Source organism: Pleurodeles waltl, chromosome 2_2 (assembly GCF_031143425.1).
Source record: "Pleurodeles waltl isolate 20211129_DDA chromosome 2_2, aPleWal1.hap1.20221129, whole genome shotgun sequence".
NCBI lineage: Eukaryota > Metazoa > Chordata > Amphibia > Caudata > Salamandridae > Pleurodeles > Pleurodeles waltl.
In genome coordinates, this window is record NC_090439.1 from 293511925 (window position 1) to 293526272 (window position 14348).

General features: G+C 41.6%; 1 protein-coding gene across 1 annotated transcript in view; it reads right to left on the bottom strand.

Annotated features, from left to right (window-relative positions):
- The window catches only part of MYO10 (myosin X), a 754439-nt gene that overhangs the window by 24073 nt on the left and 716018 nt on the right, over positions 1 to 14348 (bottom strand). Inside the window, exons 35-39 of the mRNA XM_069219725.1 lie at positions 11421 to 11718; positions 9581 to 9788; positions 7393 to 7529; positions 4810 to 4930; positions 1703 to 2158 (exon numbers count right to left, since the gene is read on the bottom strand). Coding sequence (XP_069075826.1) covers positions 1703 to 2158; positions 4810 to 4930; positions 7393 to 7529; positions 9581 to 9788; positions 11421 to 11718 — 1220 coding nt within the window. The remainder of the gene's footprint in view (positions 1 to 1702; positions 2159 to 4809; positions 4931 to 7392; positions 7530 to 9580; positions 9789 to 11420; positions 11719 to 14348) is intronic.

Below are 14348 nucleotides of genomic sequence, written 5' to 3' on the forward strand. Positions count from 1 at the left end.
TCTTCGATCTAAGCTTACTAACATTTTGTCAGATTTGAGTTACTTTTGTAATGCAAAAACAGTGCAAGGTGCTGTGCAGTTTTCCAGCTCTGCATGTGTGATGCACTGTACAATACACATGAAAAAATTATAAAGTATTAAAGCATAGTTTTTGTAATGAACGTTTTCCTCTCAGCATGTAGATGGGCAGGTGGTAAAGCAAAGCCATGAAACACTAGGCTTCTCAGATGCCCTTCTACACGCAAAACCTACCTCATTGTGAGATGCAGCAACTTTGATAAGGCTGGATTGCATCAGGATACAACATAAGCATCTAACGCTGCAACCTCATATGCATATTATTTTAAACAGAGGCAGATATTACTGAACGAAGCAGATAGAGGTACTTTAGAACTATAAGTGAGGATGAGCAGGCTTTTACATCGTACCCGAGGAAGTCAATGAGAATCTCAAATGACAAAATGATATAAGCAACATGTTACTTTTTATGTCTGGACAATAAACAACTTACGATATCTTGTAAGCCTCATGTAACCAAACAGAAAAAGCCCAAGAATAAAAGTCCACTCATTTATAAATAAACAAAGGGGCTTTGTGTCAGCCCTCTTAATCCAGTGGTCTGTTCAACTGTCATTCACACTTTGCTTTCACTCACCACAGAATACACCATGGGGCAATGGGGCTGTCTAGTTCAGCCATTGGCTACATATTCATTAACTGACAGCATTTTGCCTAATCGAATGTGCACATTCACCTAGAGTTACACTACAGTGCCAGGACTCATGGGCCTAAATTCTACTTTGCAAATGCTTTTTAACCATCCTTTATTCATTTTCATTTGTTTAGTCATCCTATGTGCAGGATTCCTTTTATTTGCACCAATTAGAATAATATTTCTGAATGTGTTCTATGCATGTTTTAATCACACTTGACCGTTAAGAAGCACCCACACTGTTCTATTAAATTTTCATGTAATAACTATTTTTTTTAACTTTTATAATGTTTATTGCAGGCGTGGTTGCACATTTAAACAGTAGGAATTTTCTTCTTTTCGTGCTAAATGCTTGCAGTTAAACACATTAGAACATAATACACCGCACCTGTGTGCCAATGCCAGACATATTAGCTTTGACAATGCTTGTTCCAATGAACTGCTACCCTTCAACAATATACATACATGACCATGTTTCAGGCTGGCACTAAGTAAAACCCACGTTGTTGCAAAGAAAACTAAAAGTGAAGTCAGAATCCAAACCATGTGCGGGTCATGACTTCTTTTGGTTTCATGGTAAAAATATATAGATGAGGCACAAAATCCACAAATGTAATGAGTCTAACAGGATTATTATATTAAACTTTTTCACCAAAGCTTTTGTTCGATAATTATTATTAGATTTTCAACAATAATTTCTGCATTGCACCATTTGCTTCTATTATATGCCTTCGTTCATGACATAAGTGACTGTACTTTAAGTGTTCATTCGAAGAATGTAAATCTACTGTTAACAAATTTTGCCAGCACCGCTTTTTAAAAGAAAACACATGATGTGTTTTTTAACCATAGGATCTAGGCAACTTCCACTTTTGAACTAAATATAGAGAACAGCAACTGGATCAATTACCTCGGACAAAAGCTTTACATTTCAGACCACACAAGGAAACATTCCTATTTTTGACACTTTATGGCACAAGGCTTGCTTACCTCCACATCAAAGAGTGTTGATCCATAGCCCAGCCATTCCCGTATCACAGTCATGTACTTCGTCATGGCCTGCTCTTGCGTCATGCCCTGCAGTTTCTTCCACTTGTCCATAATACTCATACGAGTAGATGTAACTTCCTCTTTGAGAAACATGTCCATCACCTGCTCTTCCTCCTCCACCTTCTGCTTGCTCACAGAACTGCTTCGAAAACTCCTCCTCAGAGTGCCTTCCAAAAAACTTGACCGCTTTCTCTCGGATCTCTCAACAGGGGTAAAGACTTTGGCGGACTGCGTGATACGAGATGTTAGTCGATGCAGTGGGTACACTTCTTCTGTTCCTGGAATGGTGGAGTGCAGAGAGTGGTCGCCCTGAAGATACTGGAGACGCAAAGCAGCAAGGACTTGGAGGTTCTCTTCTGGCGCAGGGTAGTGACCTCGGATAACTGCTTCATGAGCCTAACAACAGACAGGGCATGTTTAATAGAAATGTACAAACTCTTCATTAGACTACTGTCACCAGGGTAGCTCAGTAATTTGAACTCTCACCAAAAAATATCGTAGTGATCTGTCAATTAAAAGTTTGAATGCAAGCTAGGCAAAGTCAGTCTTCATTCTTTTGAGGTTGGTAAATTAAGTACTATTGAAATGTTTAATAGTAACACCTTTCCAGCACTTACAAACATCTGAAGTGAAGGTCATTTTTATTCCTAAATATATTAGGCACATAACCCATAGGCGATTTGAACTAAAACAAAGTAAGGACTATCGAATCTAAATGATCTGAGAGACGAGTTTGTTTATTTTCTTTGTCCCACTGGTGTTAAAAAAGAATATTGATTTTTCTTCAGCAGGGGTACTGCACCAGATCATTATGTGTGCTAACTTCATTATAAGTATGTCTTGTAGCATATTATCTATTTAATGATTCTACATCTTACTGTTGGGAGCTAAATAATTAAATCACAAAGAAACTCTCATCTTTTGAGCATATGCAAGAAACAATGGGCCAGATGTACCAAGAATCAATTCAGTAATAGTGGACGCAAAGTGCGCACTGACTTTAACCAAATTGATTCTGAATTTGCGAATTGACCTAAGTACTGATAGGTCAATTAGCAAAATCACCATTCTTAGTGGGTCTCAGTCCAACCTATGTCATTAATATGCAAGAGATAGGTCGCAAATTACAACCCGCCTTGACAAGCTACAATCATATGAGTGAGGTCCTTGATTTCTTTTCAGTAAAGTAATCTATGATTTCTGTATGTGATTTCGTTTCAGTAAAGCAATCTCTTTTTTTAATGCAACCTATTTTCCTAATAGGAAAAAGGGATACGTTAAAAAAATTACATCTTTTACAGACACGTTTTATGAATATGCAGTGATTCTATGGACACTGCCTGGTCCTAAAGAATGTTTTTTTTTTAACATTCTTGGGGTGAAAGGGGGTCTCTCTGGGATCCCTTCTCACTTTCAAAGAGGTTACTACCTTTCAGTGGACAGTAAAGTATTAATGTTATGTGACAAAATTTTGGTTGCAAAACATTAATACATTCTATTGCTAATCCTTATTTGGAAGGGGCACCCTAAGCATGCCCCTTCTCATCAGTGATTTGTATGTAGTCGAAACCCAAATTGTGATTCAGTAACTTGTTAATGAATCACAATTTGGGTTTGGTGCACACTAAAAGGCTATTTTGCAGTCACTAATGGTCCGATTTTGCAAATCGGACCCTTTACAACCACACATGCCTTAGTACATCTGGCCTATTGCCACATATCCCCAATCACTGGCATGGTGGTAGGTAATAAAATATTAACATTTCCCCAACTCACATGGCCCAATTCACAAAACTATGTTTCGAGACTCGGGCCTGAATCTGCAAAACATTTTTAGTGCTGTATGTCAAAATGCCATGGTTCATATTAGCAACCTTTTTTGGCAGTCGATATGTTGGAGAGGATGTAAGTAGTGGTCGATTTTAGAATGCAATATTTTGGTAGGACACTGTTTTCAATGCCTAAGTGTAATCTAGACATGGACAAAATTGGATAAAAATGCATCTTAGCATGTAAACACCAGATCCAATTTCCCCCAGTCAGGATCAAAGGAACATTCTGTGAAGGAAGGTCACTTACAACTTCTAGACTTCTATCAGTCATTAAGATTTTTCTGCAATAATAAGTGATATATGAGCACTCAGTTATGGCCAATTTGGAAATACCATGGCATTCAACAGCCCTGGGAAAAAAACATTACCACAATCAAAGGTCTCCTCACAATGATTGTACCTGCACATTCTGAATTTTAAATGTCGGGATGGGAACATGCAGATGCACTTTCACTGTAGGTGAAATCCACATGGTAACCTCGTGGATCACATAAAAAAGTCATAATGTGGAAGAAGGATCAAGAGAAAATCCTCCAAGTTGTACCTAGAGAAGTTTTCCTGGGGTGTAACTGATTACCACAAAACCGCACTTCCAAACTCATACTTATATGGACCAGGCTTAATTTGTGCGTTATGCGTGTGAATGTTCACATAATACAACCATGGTTGAGAGACGCACTGAGGATGGAAAGTCACCACACCGAAAATTATTTACATGAAGGAAAAAAGGACCGAAATTACCCTTGAAGTTTTATAGCAACCTTAACCCTTATCCATGTACATTTTCACAATGAGAAGCATCTATAAGTTAAGCATTAAGGCGAACAGGACTGTAACGGAAAAATTAAAGCCTTCCCTGTAGTATACCCAGAATGGTTAGTTAAGTAGATAAAATTCAGGAATCCCAGCAAGTCATGGCTTCAGGCTTACACAAGTGGAAAGGTCTAACGATCGAACTCGTGGTGGCAATTTGTGGCACTATCATACTTTATACTGTGTACCAAGGAGATCAGAAAACCAAGTGGTTTAGAAAAGGTTTCTAAAATGGGTGGTGCAGTGAAAAAAACGTGGCCTCCTTGATTTTGAGAACCTAAATAACCCCTTTTTGCCTACTACTAGATCATGTAGCTTTGACAGAGAGGATCAGACAATTTCTGCTGCCTCGAGTTCTCTCCAAGAGTTGAGAAAGTCCGCCAAAAAAAGAATTCCACTTACCTGCTCAAACATGAATGCAAACTCCACACTGTCTTTTGGCACGTTTTCGGTGTCAAGGAAGCAGTAGAGTTTAAAATAAAACTTCCACGGCATGGCACCAGCTTCTGCATTGACAGCCAGCCTACAAAAATAGTAAGACCAAGTACATAGTGAGAAACTGCCAGATGGGATTATAGCTCTGCATCAATCACAAAGAAGGAAACAGAAATGTACATGTCCATGATAACACTGTTCCAGCAAAGGGAGTAATATGGTTTCAAGTTGTTCGGTGAAGAGCAGGAATACTTTAGGGGACACTAAATATACAGCCTATGGGTTACTCGTAGCCCAATAGACGGCTGTAAGGGGCCTGCTGCAGCAGCCCATCCTGGTGCTTCACATCAGGACTGGTACTCGTTGAAGCATCCACACTGTCTATCTGGAGTGAATGATGAATTGACTTAAGTAGAACAGACATTTAAATACCTTGGCTTTTGTTGCTTCTGCTCGCTATGCTTATAAATCAAAGAAATGCTGACCTCCAAATATGCTTTCTACATTCGACTGCAACTATAACTCAAATATTTTCTTTATATTACAAATATATTATTGTCGTTGGGTAGCAGTACTAGTGTTTTAGTGTAATTAAAAGAGCATGTCCTCTAGCAAGTGAGGAGTATACGGTATCATTTGCTCCTCGTGTTTTGGTAAAAAGTAAGAGATGAACGGACATGCAGAATGTAGACAGTAAACAAAGCAACTAACACCGAAGTACAACTAGAAAACAGTGTTGCCATCCAATCACAGAGCAAGGGGAGCATATTCTGCTGCACTTCAACAATGAACTTGGAATCTTTAACCACAACCATCGAAGTCAGAGGAGTCTGGTGAAATGTTAGTTGTGCAATCAATGACAGAAAAGGCGTTTAGCTTCATTGTACTTTTTGGAATATGCCTATGTTTGAGCCCTGGGTGTCAATTAGGGCCCCAAAGAATGCATAACTAGTGGAGAAATACACCTATTAGGTCTTGAGTCGTTCATATCATGCTTTCCATAAATGTACTTCTTCTGTACAATTACAGTAAAAAAAGTTCCTTCCAGGGAAAAGCCTAAACTACCTTATCAAGTTATGGTAAGGTTTATCAGCCAGATGTGCTAAGTTTAGTACACAATTTTCCATGATATTTTCTCCAAAACGTGTGGTGCTTGATATCCTCTCTTCTTTACCATTTTCATTAGCCCACTGTGCTTTCAAAACACCGTCAGTATTATGCGAGTCAAAAAATACTATTGGAAAAAAACCAAGACCACATCTGAAGTTGTATTTAGATTTGTTGAGGGTTTACCAATGTTACTGGCTTGCTGTGCTTTACACTGCACTACTTTGCATTAATATTCTGAAAAACACCTTGTGGCAGAACCACCATACTCCTCTATATTATATGTTCCATCATTAGAATCTGCATGCGGAATACTTATTTAGCTTAAAACTGAAGCATGTTTTTTTTGTGGCATCTCCAAAAGGATGGATCATTCCACTGTGTTTTCTCTGATGGACGAAAGAGAAAGTAAAATGTGGCTTTTCCTTCATTGATGCCTACTCCAAAAGCGTTGCTTCTTTCTAAACACTTCCGGACGAAACCACTCGATGGTGTAATAACGCACAGCATGTGAATCTAGAATTCAGGGTGCATAACAAACATTAGCAATTGCAACGCATCTTGCTTGCACTCTAAATGTATGGCTGTACTTAATACAGCACGCCACATGATGCCCCCATTATATTGAATTACATATTAAATCGCAAACACTGCTATATGACGCGAGAAAGCCTCAGTAAATATCTGCAATATTCCAGCGCCTTGTATGGTGATGGATGAAATTAGTGCTTGGCAACAGACAGATAAAGCTGCCTGTGCAGACAGACGTTACAAACCCAATGAGGATATTAACAGTCACTAACAAATCCGCAGTAACAGTAAAAATGTTTTGCAACTTTGTTACGGCTCATGTTCTGGTTTGTGCACATTTTAGGTTTTGTGGTAAAATCACACTGAGTGATGCGGCAACACCACATCACTGAACCACAGCGAAAAGCAGATAATTTCCTACTTTGCAGTTAAAGGAGATGAAGATGCTCTTGTGGCAGGTGAAGTAGCCGCCCTCAAAATATATGTTCTGTTGGTGCTACTCTGAAAACTGTGTCCTAGAGCTATTGATGTAAGGGAAAAAATTCAAACAGTTTCCAGTGACAAAATGTTTCCAGTAAATGACTGACTGTGTTCTATAAATGCACATTTATATCAAGGCTAGTGCTATGGACGGGGCGTATTTAATTGCCCCAGTGAGTAAATTAGCCCACTCGCTGGCAGCCACTATATCTTTTCAGAAAGTCATTCGTACCCCTGTTTGTAAAACATGTCAGTAAGTCTGACATATTTAAAACTGTATTGTTGCGCTAAGTGACATTAGCTGACACTTGATTTACCTGGTTTTAACATGTAACAACAAAACAAACATTCTAAAGCCTCGTATACGATAACTTCTTTTAGAAAACATATTCTGCAAGAAAACCCTTTCATCGTATATGAGATGGGACCTACTTTTCAAACTTCGCCAAGACATCAGCCACAATGGCTCGACTTTCAATCGCCTTATCAGTGGTTCCATTGTGTTCAAACAGAGCAAACATATTTCTGCTATCTTCCATGGCCAGGCCACGAATCAGCTTTTCAACAACCTATGGAAATTGTGAAAATAGTAAAAAGAAATTGAAAGACAATACGTAGATGCTACATTGGGTATCGCAACCACTGTTGATACTTTAGCATAGGGCAATGGGCTGACCAGTTATTATTCCCTGAGTGCAATTCATTAAAAGTCTTTCTTATAACCTTCCATTTGATCTAACGTTTCTAAAGATTAAAGGGGTTCCAGAACCTTCAGGATAAGGAATAGAAGAGACGTTGGTTTCACCCATACTAATCAGATGTATTTGTTGTTACAATTAAAGTAGCAAAATTAATATTCAACATGAATACACAATTTTGGACAGTCAACAGGGCCATCTTTAGGAGTGGTGGCACCCTGTGCGACAGTTGATTTTGGCGCCCCTCCGCCCCATGACCTCCTCCTCGGTTTCACTCACTACCACCAGGCAAATGTGCCCCTCATCTCTCCATCGCTCCACTTTCAAATACATTCATGTGTTTTAAAGCACTTGTAAAGCATGGCTTTACTAATCCACTCAGCTATCCACATAAAATATAGGGGTATATTTAAGAGCCCCTATTGCCATTCTAACGCCACATTAGTGTAATTTGTTTATGCTAGTGTAGCGTTAGAAGGCTAAAAACACTGTGCCATATTTACAAAGTGGCCCAATGCATGCATTGTGCCACTTTGTTACCCTTTGCGCTATATTATGCCTGCGTCAGGCTTTATGAATGCAAAGGTGTCATTCCCCTCGTTAAGGGGGCCAAAAAAATGGCACAAAGAAATGTAACACATTTCTTTACGTCATTTTTTTCAGGCACTTTAAACGCCTGCTCAGAGCAGGTGTTAAAAGGAGGCTTCCGTTGGTTACAATGGGCCTCTGGGTGCTTTGGAGGATTAGCATCAACATTTTTTACGCTAATCCTGAAGCGCCAAACTAGCATAAAAAATTATGACACTAGTCCCCTAACTACTGCCATGGTCCGCCTTATCTGAAATATGATGCACACATGGTGGCATTAGGGGGACGCTATGGGGTGCAAGAAAATTGGCACTGCACAATGCGCAGCACCACTTTTCTTAAATATGCCCCATAGTTATTTTTTGCAGCAGGCATATTAACCCTCTATGCTACTTTATGGTGAGTCAAAGCTGCCGCTAGGCAAAACTCCCATCTTGCTCCGTAGCAGGAACATTAATCAGAAGAGGTTTCTTGACATTTTAATTGCTTCCTGAAGGCTGGAAGCACAAGGAACTTTTCAGCAGGTGCTTTTAAATTGCATGTTTCAGAAGTTACTGCTAAACGCAGCGCCACCCTGAGGTCAATGCCGGGTGTGGCCGCACCGCTCGCACCACCCAAAAGCAGGCCCTGACAGTCACTATGGGTAAATGTGAAACCCAAAGCTATTCAGCTAGGACAAATGGCAACACAGATGTTTAAATCTAGAAATCTAAGTAAAAACGCTGAAAATATGGTATCTGTGAACACTGCACAACGAGCCCTGAAGGGAATTCTAGCAAACTCAACACCAATTTTAACAAACCCTGAAAAGTGATTTAGGTTAGTCTTTGTTATTTTTATTGTTCCATGCTTTAGAGTGGTTTGTTTGTGCTTTGTTAGGGAAATTATGTGAACCCTAGGAATTTGTCTGTTGTGGCAATCGTGCAGGTATCGCTCTAATGCTGTAGTTGTAGATTGCATATTGCAGCCTTGGTCCAGGAAGGTCGTGTTGTAGGTGTATTGTTGCATTTTGTAGTATTACACTGTTGCACTTAAAGTGTTTGTAGTGGGTTTTATCGCTGTGTAGCAATTATAATGTTGGGGTACTGTAAGTGGTGTTTTCAAGTCGTAAAGTCTGTAGGAGAGTACTTGAAGTGCTGTGGGACTGATGGCTGACACTGGGTCCATAAACACACGCAATAAAAACAGTTTTGGACTGTAACATCGGACTTAAACAGGTAATTTGACCACAAAGGTATCTAAAACTTTGCTTAAAATAAAGGACAGTGTTCAAATTCATCAGTTCAGCTCTGTTTTTTATAATCAGCGCTGCTAAGTAGCGTTTGTGTACTTACTTCTCCAGCTGAGGTGTGAGAGTTGATGGTGATCTTGCAAGAGCCGCCACCATGGCAGTAAACAGTCGATGTCATTTCCTGCCTTTTGATGAGTGCTTCTATCTCACCCCGGGATGGTACAAACTCTCTACATTTGGTTTTCTTCAGTGATTCATATGTGAAGAGGGCATACTTTTCCATTTCCGTTCCTGGGAAATTCTCTCGGATCCTACATTTCAAAGACATTTTTTAAGTTATTAGTTTATGAAAGCGTTTAACACTGCATAGCTCAAATGCGAGCAGTAAGTGATAAATGTGGATGCTGTAATCTAGGACTAAGCATAGTGCCAAAAACGAAAACAAGCCTCTAGGTAATAAATTAATTCAGGTTTTAAAATTGTGGATTAGAGACAGAGGCATCCGTAAAATACTGCTAAACAAAGTCATGCCAGACCAAAAATTAAACATTTTGGTTGGGCTGTGGCTTGACTTTTTGTAACTTCGAGAGGATTTTAGAAACATAAAAATTAAATATTTTAAGAGGATGATCATCTTGATAAGATGTTGTCCATTTCCTCACCAATTAATTACCTTAAAGCAGTCTAGGATGTACACAATTGCTTGACATTTCTGCAAAGAAAATCAAATCTAGGAGGGATTTACATACAAAAGAAACGTTGCACTGCTTTAGGAAATAGGGCAATAACTAATTAGAGCTATTCACATACGACATTATTGTTTTCTTATATTTTCTCAAAATGAGGGCTCCAAACTTCTGTTAGCAAATACGTCAAAAAAGTAACGAATTTGGACATATTTAAAGATAGATTTATTATTCTTTCTTACATGCCTTTCTTGAGGCATACTTAATATACCACCTTAACAATGGTCTATAAACTTAAAACAGAACTTGCCAATCACTGGAAATGAAAGTGCTTCAGAACATTCCCATCTGTTCCTTAGTTACAAAACATTATCGATGGTGAACTCTTAAACTTAATGAATAATTTCTCTCAAAGGTATTCTTTTTAGACAAGGCTCCAGGTTCAAACTGGTTAGGGAAGGATTACAAAATACCCATGGTACTCGCCATCTGTTTACTTTATTAGGGCGTGCATTTACCATAGAAATTTCACCTTTAGAACAATCACCCAAATGCTATTCGAAAAAGTACAATTTGAACTGTTTTACAATAAAAGCGTTATTATAATTTTGCTGTCTCTTTTTTCTTTTCCTTTCCCCTTCTCTCCCAATAAGTCCAGGAAGTGCTGGCACCATGCCACGTCTTCCTGGCCATATCAGTGCAATGAAACAAATAATTTATTAGTAAAGGGTGGACATGCCTCTAGAGTAGACTTCACATGAAATGCACCAACTTCTACCATCGCTGTGCAGAACCTCCCGTGCATTCTAGAGAAGAGCAGAAAAGCCTAATCTGTTTTATGTAATAAGCCTCAGCGCAAGTTTCCAGAAGTTGCTTGTAGGGAAGCGGAGAATCATCTCATAGTGGAAAACAAAGCTGAGCATTTACCTACATTAATCCTATGGATTCTGCTTTACTCCACGGCAGAAACACAATTTCTAATTATTTTTCTGGACTAATGTGAATTAACACTTTTAAAATTACTGTCATATCGTATAAATGTTTGCTATTGTGTATGCTGCTCATTATTAATTTTCAGTGACATGTAAACTTGTAGTTGCAACACAACTTGCAACAGCGACACAAGGTGTGGCCTGACTGACAATGTATGTGCCACATGACAAGATCATTTAAGACAATAAGCTTCTACATCTGTGCCTGGCTGCGGACCTGGGTAAAAACGTGTTTTTTTACAGTCCTACCTCTTCCTCGACTCACCTTTTCAGATGGAACTTCAGGTACTTGAGGATGCTCCGGCTCGGCAGGAAGGTGCAGCTCAGGCATGTCAGTATCTGCCAGTGATAGAGATTCCCAGCACTGCCAGGGCTGGGAGCTTTGTTAGTCTGCTTGATGAGCTGACAATACAGCTCATCTCGTAGAGGTTTAAGGTCATGTCCAGTCTGTAAAATGCCCTGGATTATTGGAACGGGATCAGACAAAGACTCTAGCTGCTGCAGAGAATTGAAGATCTTGATGGCTTCATCTTGAAGAGTAGTATAGCCCTTATCCTTCAGCACTAGGGAGAAAAAAGCAAAAGGTTGTTATAAAACAAACTTCCAATTCCACAAGGTTTCCAAATGTTTAATTGTGTTCCTGTGCTTTTAGTTCTCTTCTTTACTAAGCTAATCTTGCATATGCGCATGTGAGCAGCAATGCACATGTGAAACCACACAATCAGACAAGACACAAGCACTTTAGTGCCTTTCCAGGGGTAATTAACATATAAATACCATTACAATACAATACACAGAGAAGGCACATATGCATGGGAGTAGGTAGGGCGGTCTGAAGAAATCGTTTAAATGTCACTCCGGGGATACAGCAATTTTGAGACAAGGAGAAAAAACAATGGCATAGTAGTGAGGTAAGGGGTTTCATGCTGAAAAGTGGGAATCTTTAAGCCTAATGGCTTCCATCCTGCAACGGGTACATTGTTCCTGTTTGCATCACAGTGCACCTTTCAACAGGTGCAACAGTGCACAGTATCACTGTAAGGAAATGCCTCCTTGGCATGGTTACCCCCTGACTTTGTGCCTTTGCTGATGCTATGTTTACAATTGAAAGTGTGCTGAGGCCTGGTAACCAGGCCCCAGCACCAGTGTTCTTTCCCTAACCTGTACTTTTGTATCCACAATTGGCAGACCCTGGCATCCAGATAAGTCCCTTGTAACTGGTACTTCTAGTACCAAGGGCCCTGATGCCAAGGAAGGTCTCTAAGGGCTGCAGCATGTCTTATGCCACCCTGGAGACCTCTCACTCAGCACAGACACACTGCTTACCAGCTTGTGTGTGCTAGTGAGAACAAAACGAGTAAGTCGACATGGCACTCCCCTCAGGGTGCCATGCCAGCCTCTCACTGCCTATGCAAGTATAGGTCAGTCACCCCTCTAGCAGGCCTTACAGCCCTAAGGCAGGGTGCACTATACCATAGGTGAGGGTACCAGTGCATGAGCATGGTACCCCTACAGTGTCTAAACAAAACCTTAGACATTGTAAGTGCAGGGTAGCCATAAGAGTATATGGTCTGGGAGTTTGTCAAACACGAACTCCACAGCACCATAATGGCTACACTGAAAACTGGGAAGTTTGGTATCAAACTTCTCAGCACAATAAATGCACACTGATGCCAGTGTACATTTTATTGCAAAATACACCCCAGAGGGCACCTTAGAGGTGCCCCCTGAAACTTAACCGACTGTCTGTGTAGGCTGACTAGTTCCAGCAGCCTGCCACACTAGAGACATGTTGCTGGCCCCATGGGGAGAGTGCCTTTTGTCACTCTGAGGCCAGTAACAAAGCCTGCACTGGGTGGAGATGCTAACACCTCCCCCAGGCAGGAGCTGTAACACCTGGCGGTGAGCCTCAAAGGCTCACCCCTTTGTCACAGCACCGCAGGACACTCCAGCTAGTGGAGTTGCCCGCCCCCTCCGGCCCCGGCCCCCACTTTTGGCGGCAAGGCCGGAGAAAATAATGAGAATAACAAGGAGGAGTCACTGGCCAGTCAGGACAGCCCCTAAGGTGTCCTGAGCTGAGGTGACTCTAACTTTTAGAAATCCTCCATCTTGCAGATGGAGGATTCCCCCAATAGGGTTAGGATTGTGACCCCCTCCCCTTGGGAGGAGGCACAAAGAGGGTGTACCCACCCTCAGGGCTAGTAGCCATTGGCTACTAACCCCCCAGACCTAAACACGCCCTTAAATTTAGTATTTAAGGGCTACCCTGAACCCTAGAAAATTAGATTCCTGCAACAACAAGAAGGACTGCCTAGCTGAAAACCCCTGCAGAGGAAGACCAGAAGACAACAACTGCCTTGGCTCCAGAAACTCACCGGCCTGTCTCCTGCCTTCCAAAGAACTCTGCTCCAGCGACGCCTTCCAAAGGGACCAGCGACTTCTGAATCCTCTGAGGACTGCCCTGCTTCGACGACGACAAGAAACTCCAGAGGACAGCGGACCTGCTCCAAAAAGACTGCAACTTTATCCAAAGGAGCAGCTTTAAAGAACCCTGCAATCTCCCCGCAAGAAGCGTGAGACTTGCAACACTGCACCCGGCGACCCCGACTCGGCTGGTGGAGAACCAACACCTCAGAGAGGACCCCCGGACTACTCTATGACTGTGAGTACCAAAACCTGTCCCCCCTGATCCCCCACAGCGCCGCCTGCAGAGGGAATCCCGAGGCTTCCCCTGACCGCGACTCTCTGAAACCTAAGTCCCGACGCCTGGAAAAGACCCTGCACCCGCAGCCCCCAGGACCTGAAGGACCGGACTTTCACTGCAGAAGTGACCCCAGGAGTCCCTCTCCCTTTCCCAAGTGGAGGTTTCCCCGAGGAAGCCCCCCCCTTGCCTGCCTGCAGCGCTGAAGAGATCCCTTGATCTCTCATTGACTTCCATTGCGAACCCGACGCTTGTTCTAACACTGCACCCGGCCGCCCCCGCGCCGCTCAGGGTGAAATTTCTGTGTGGGCTTGTGTCCCCCCCGGTGCCCTACAAAACCCCCCTGGTCTGCCCTCCGAAGACGCGGGTACTTACCTGCAAGCAGACCGGAACCGGGGCACCCCCCTCTCTCCATTGAAGCCTATGCGTTTTGGGCACCACTTTGAACCCTGCACCTGACCGGCCCTGAGCTGCTGGTGTGGTAACTTTGGG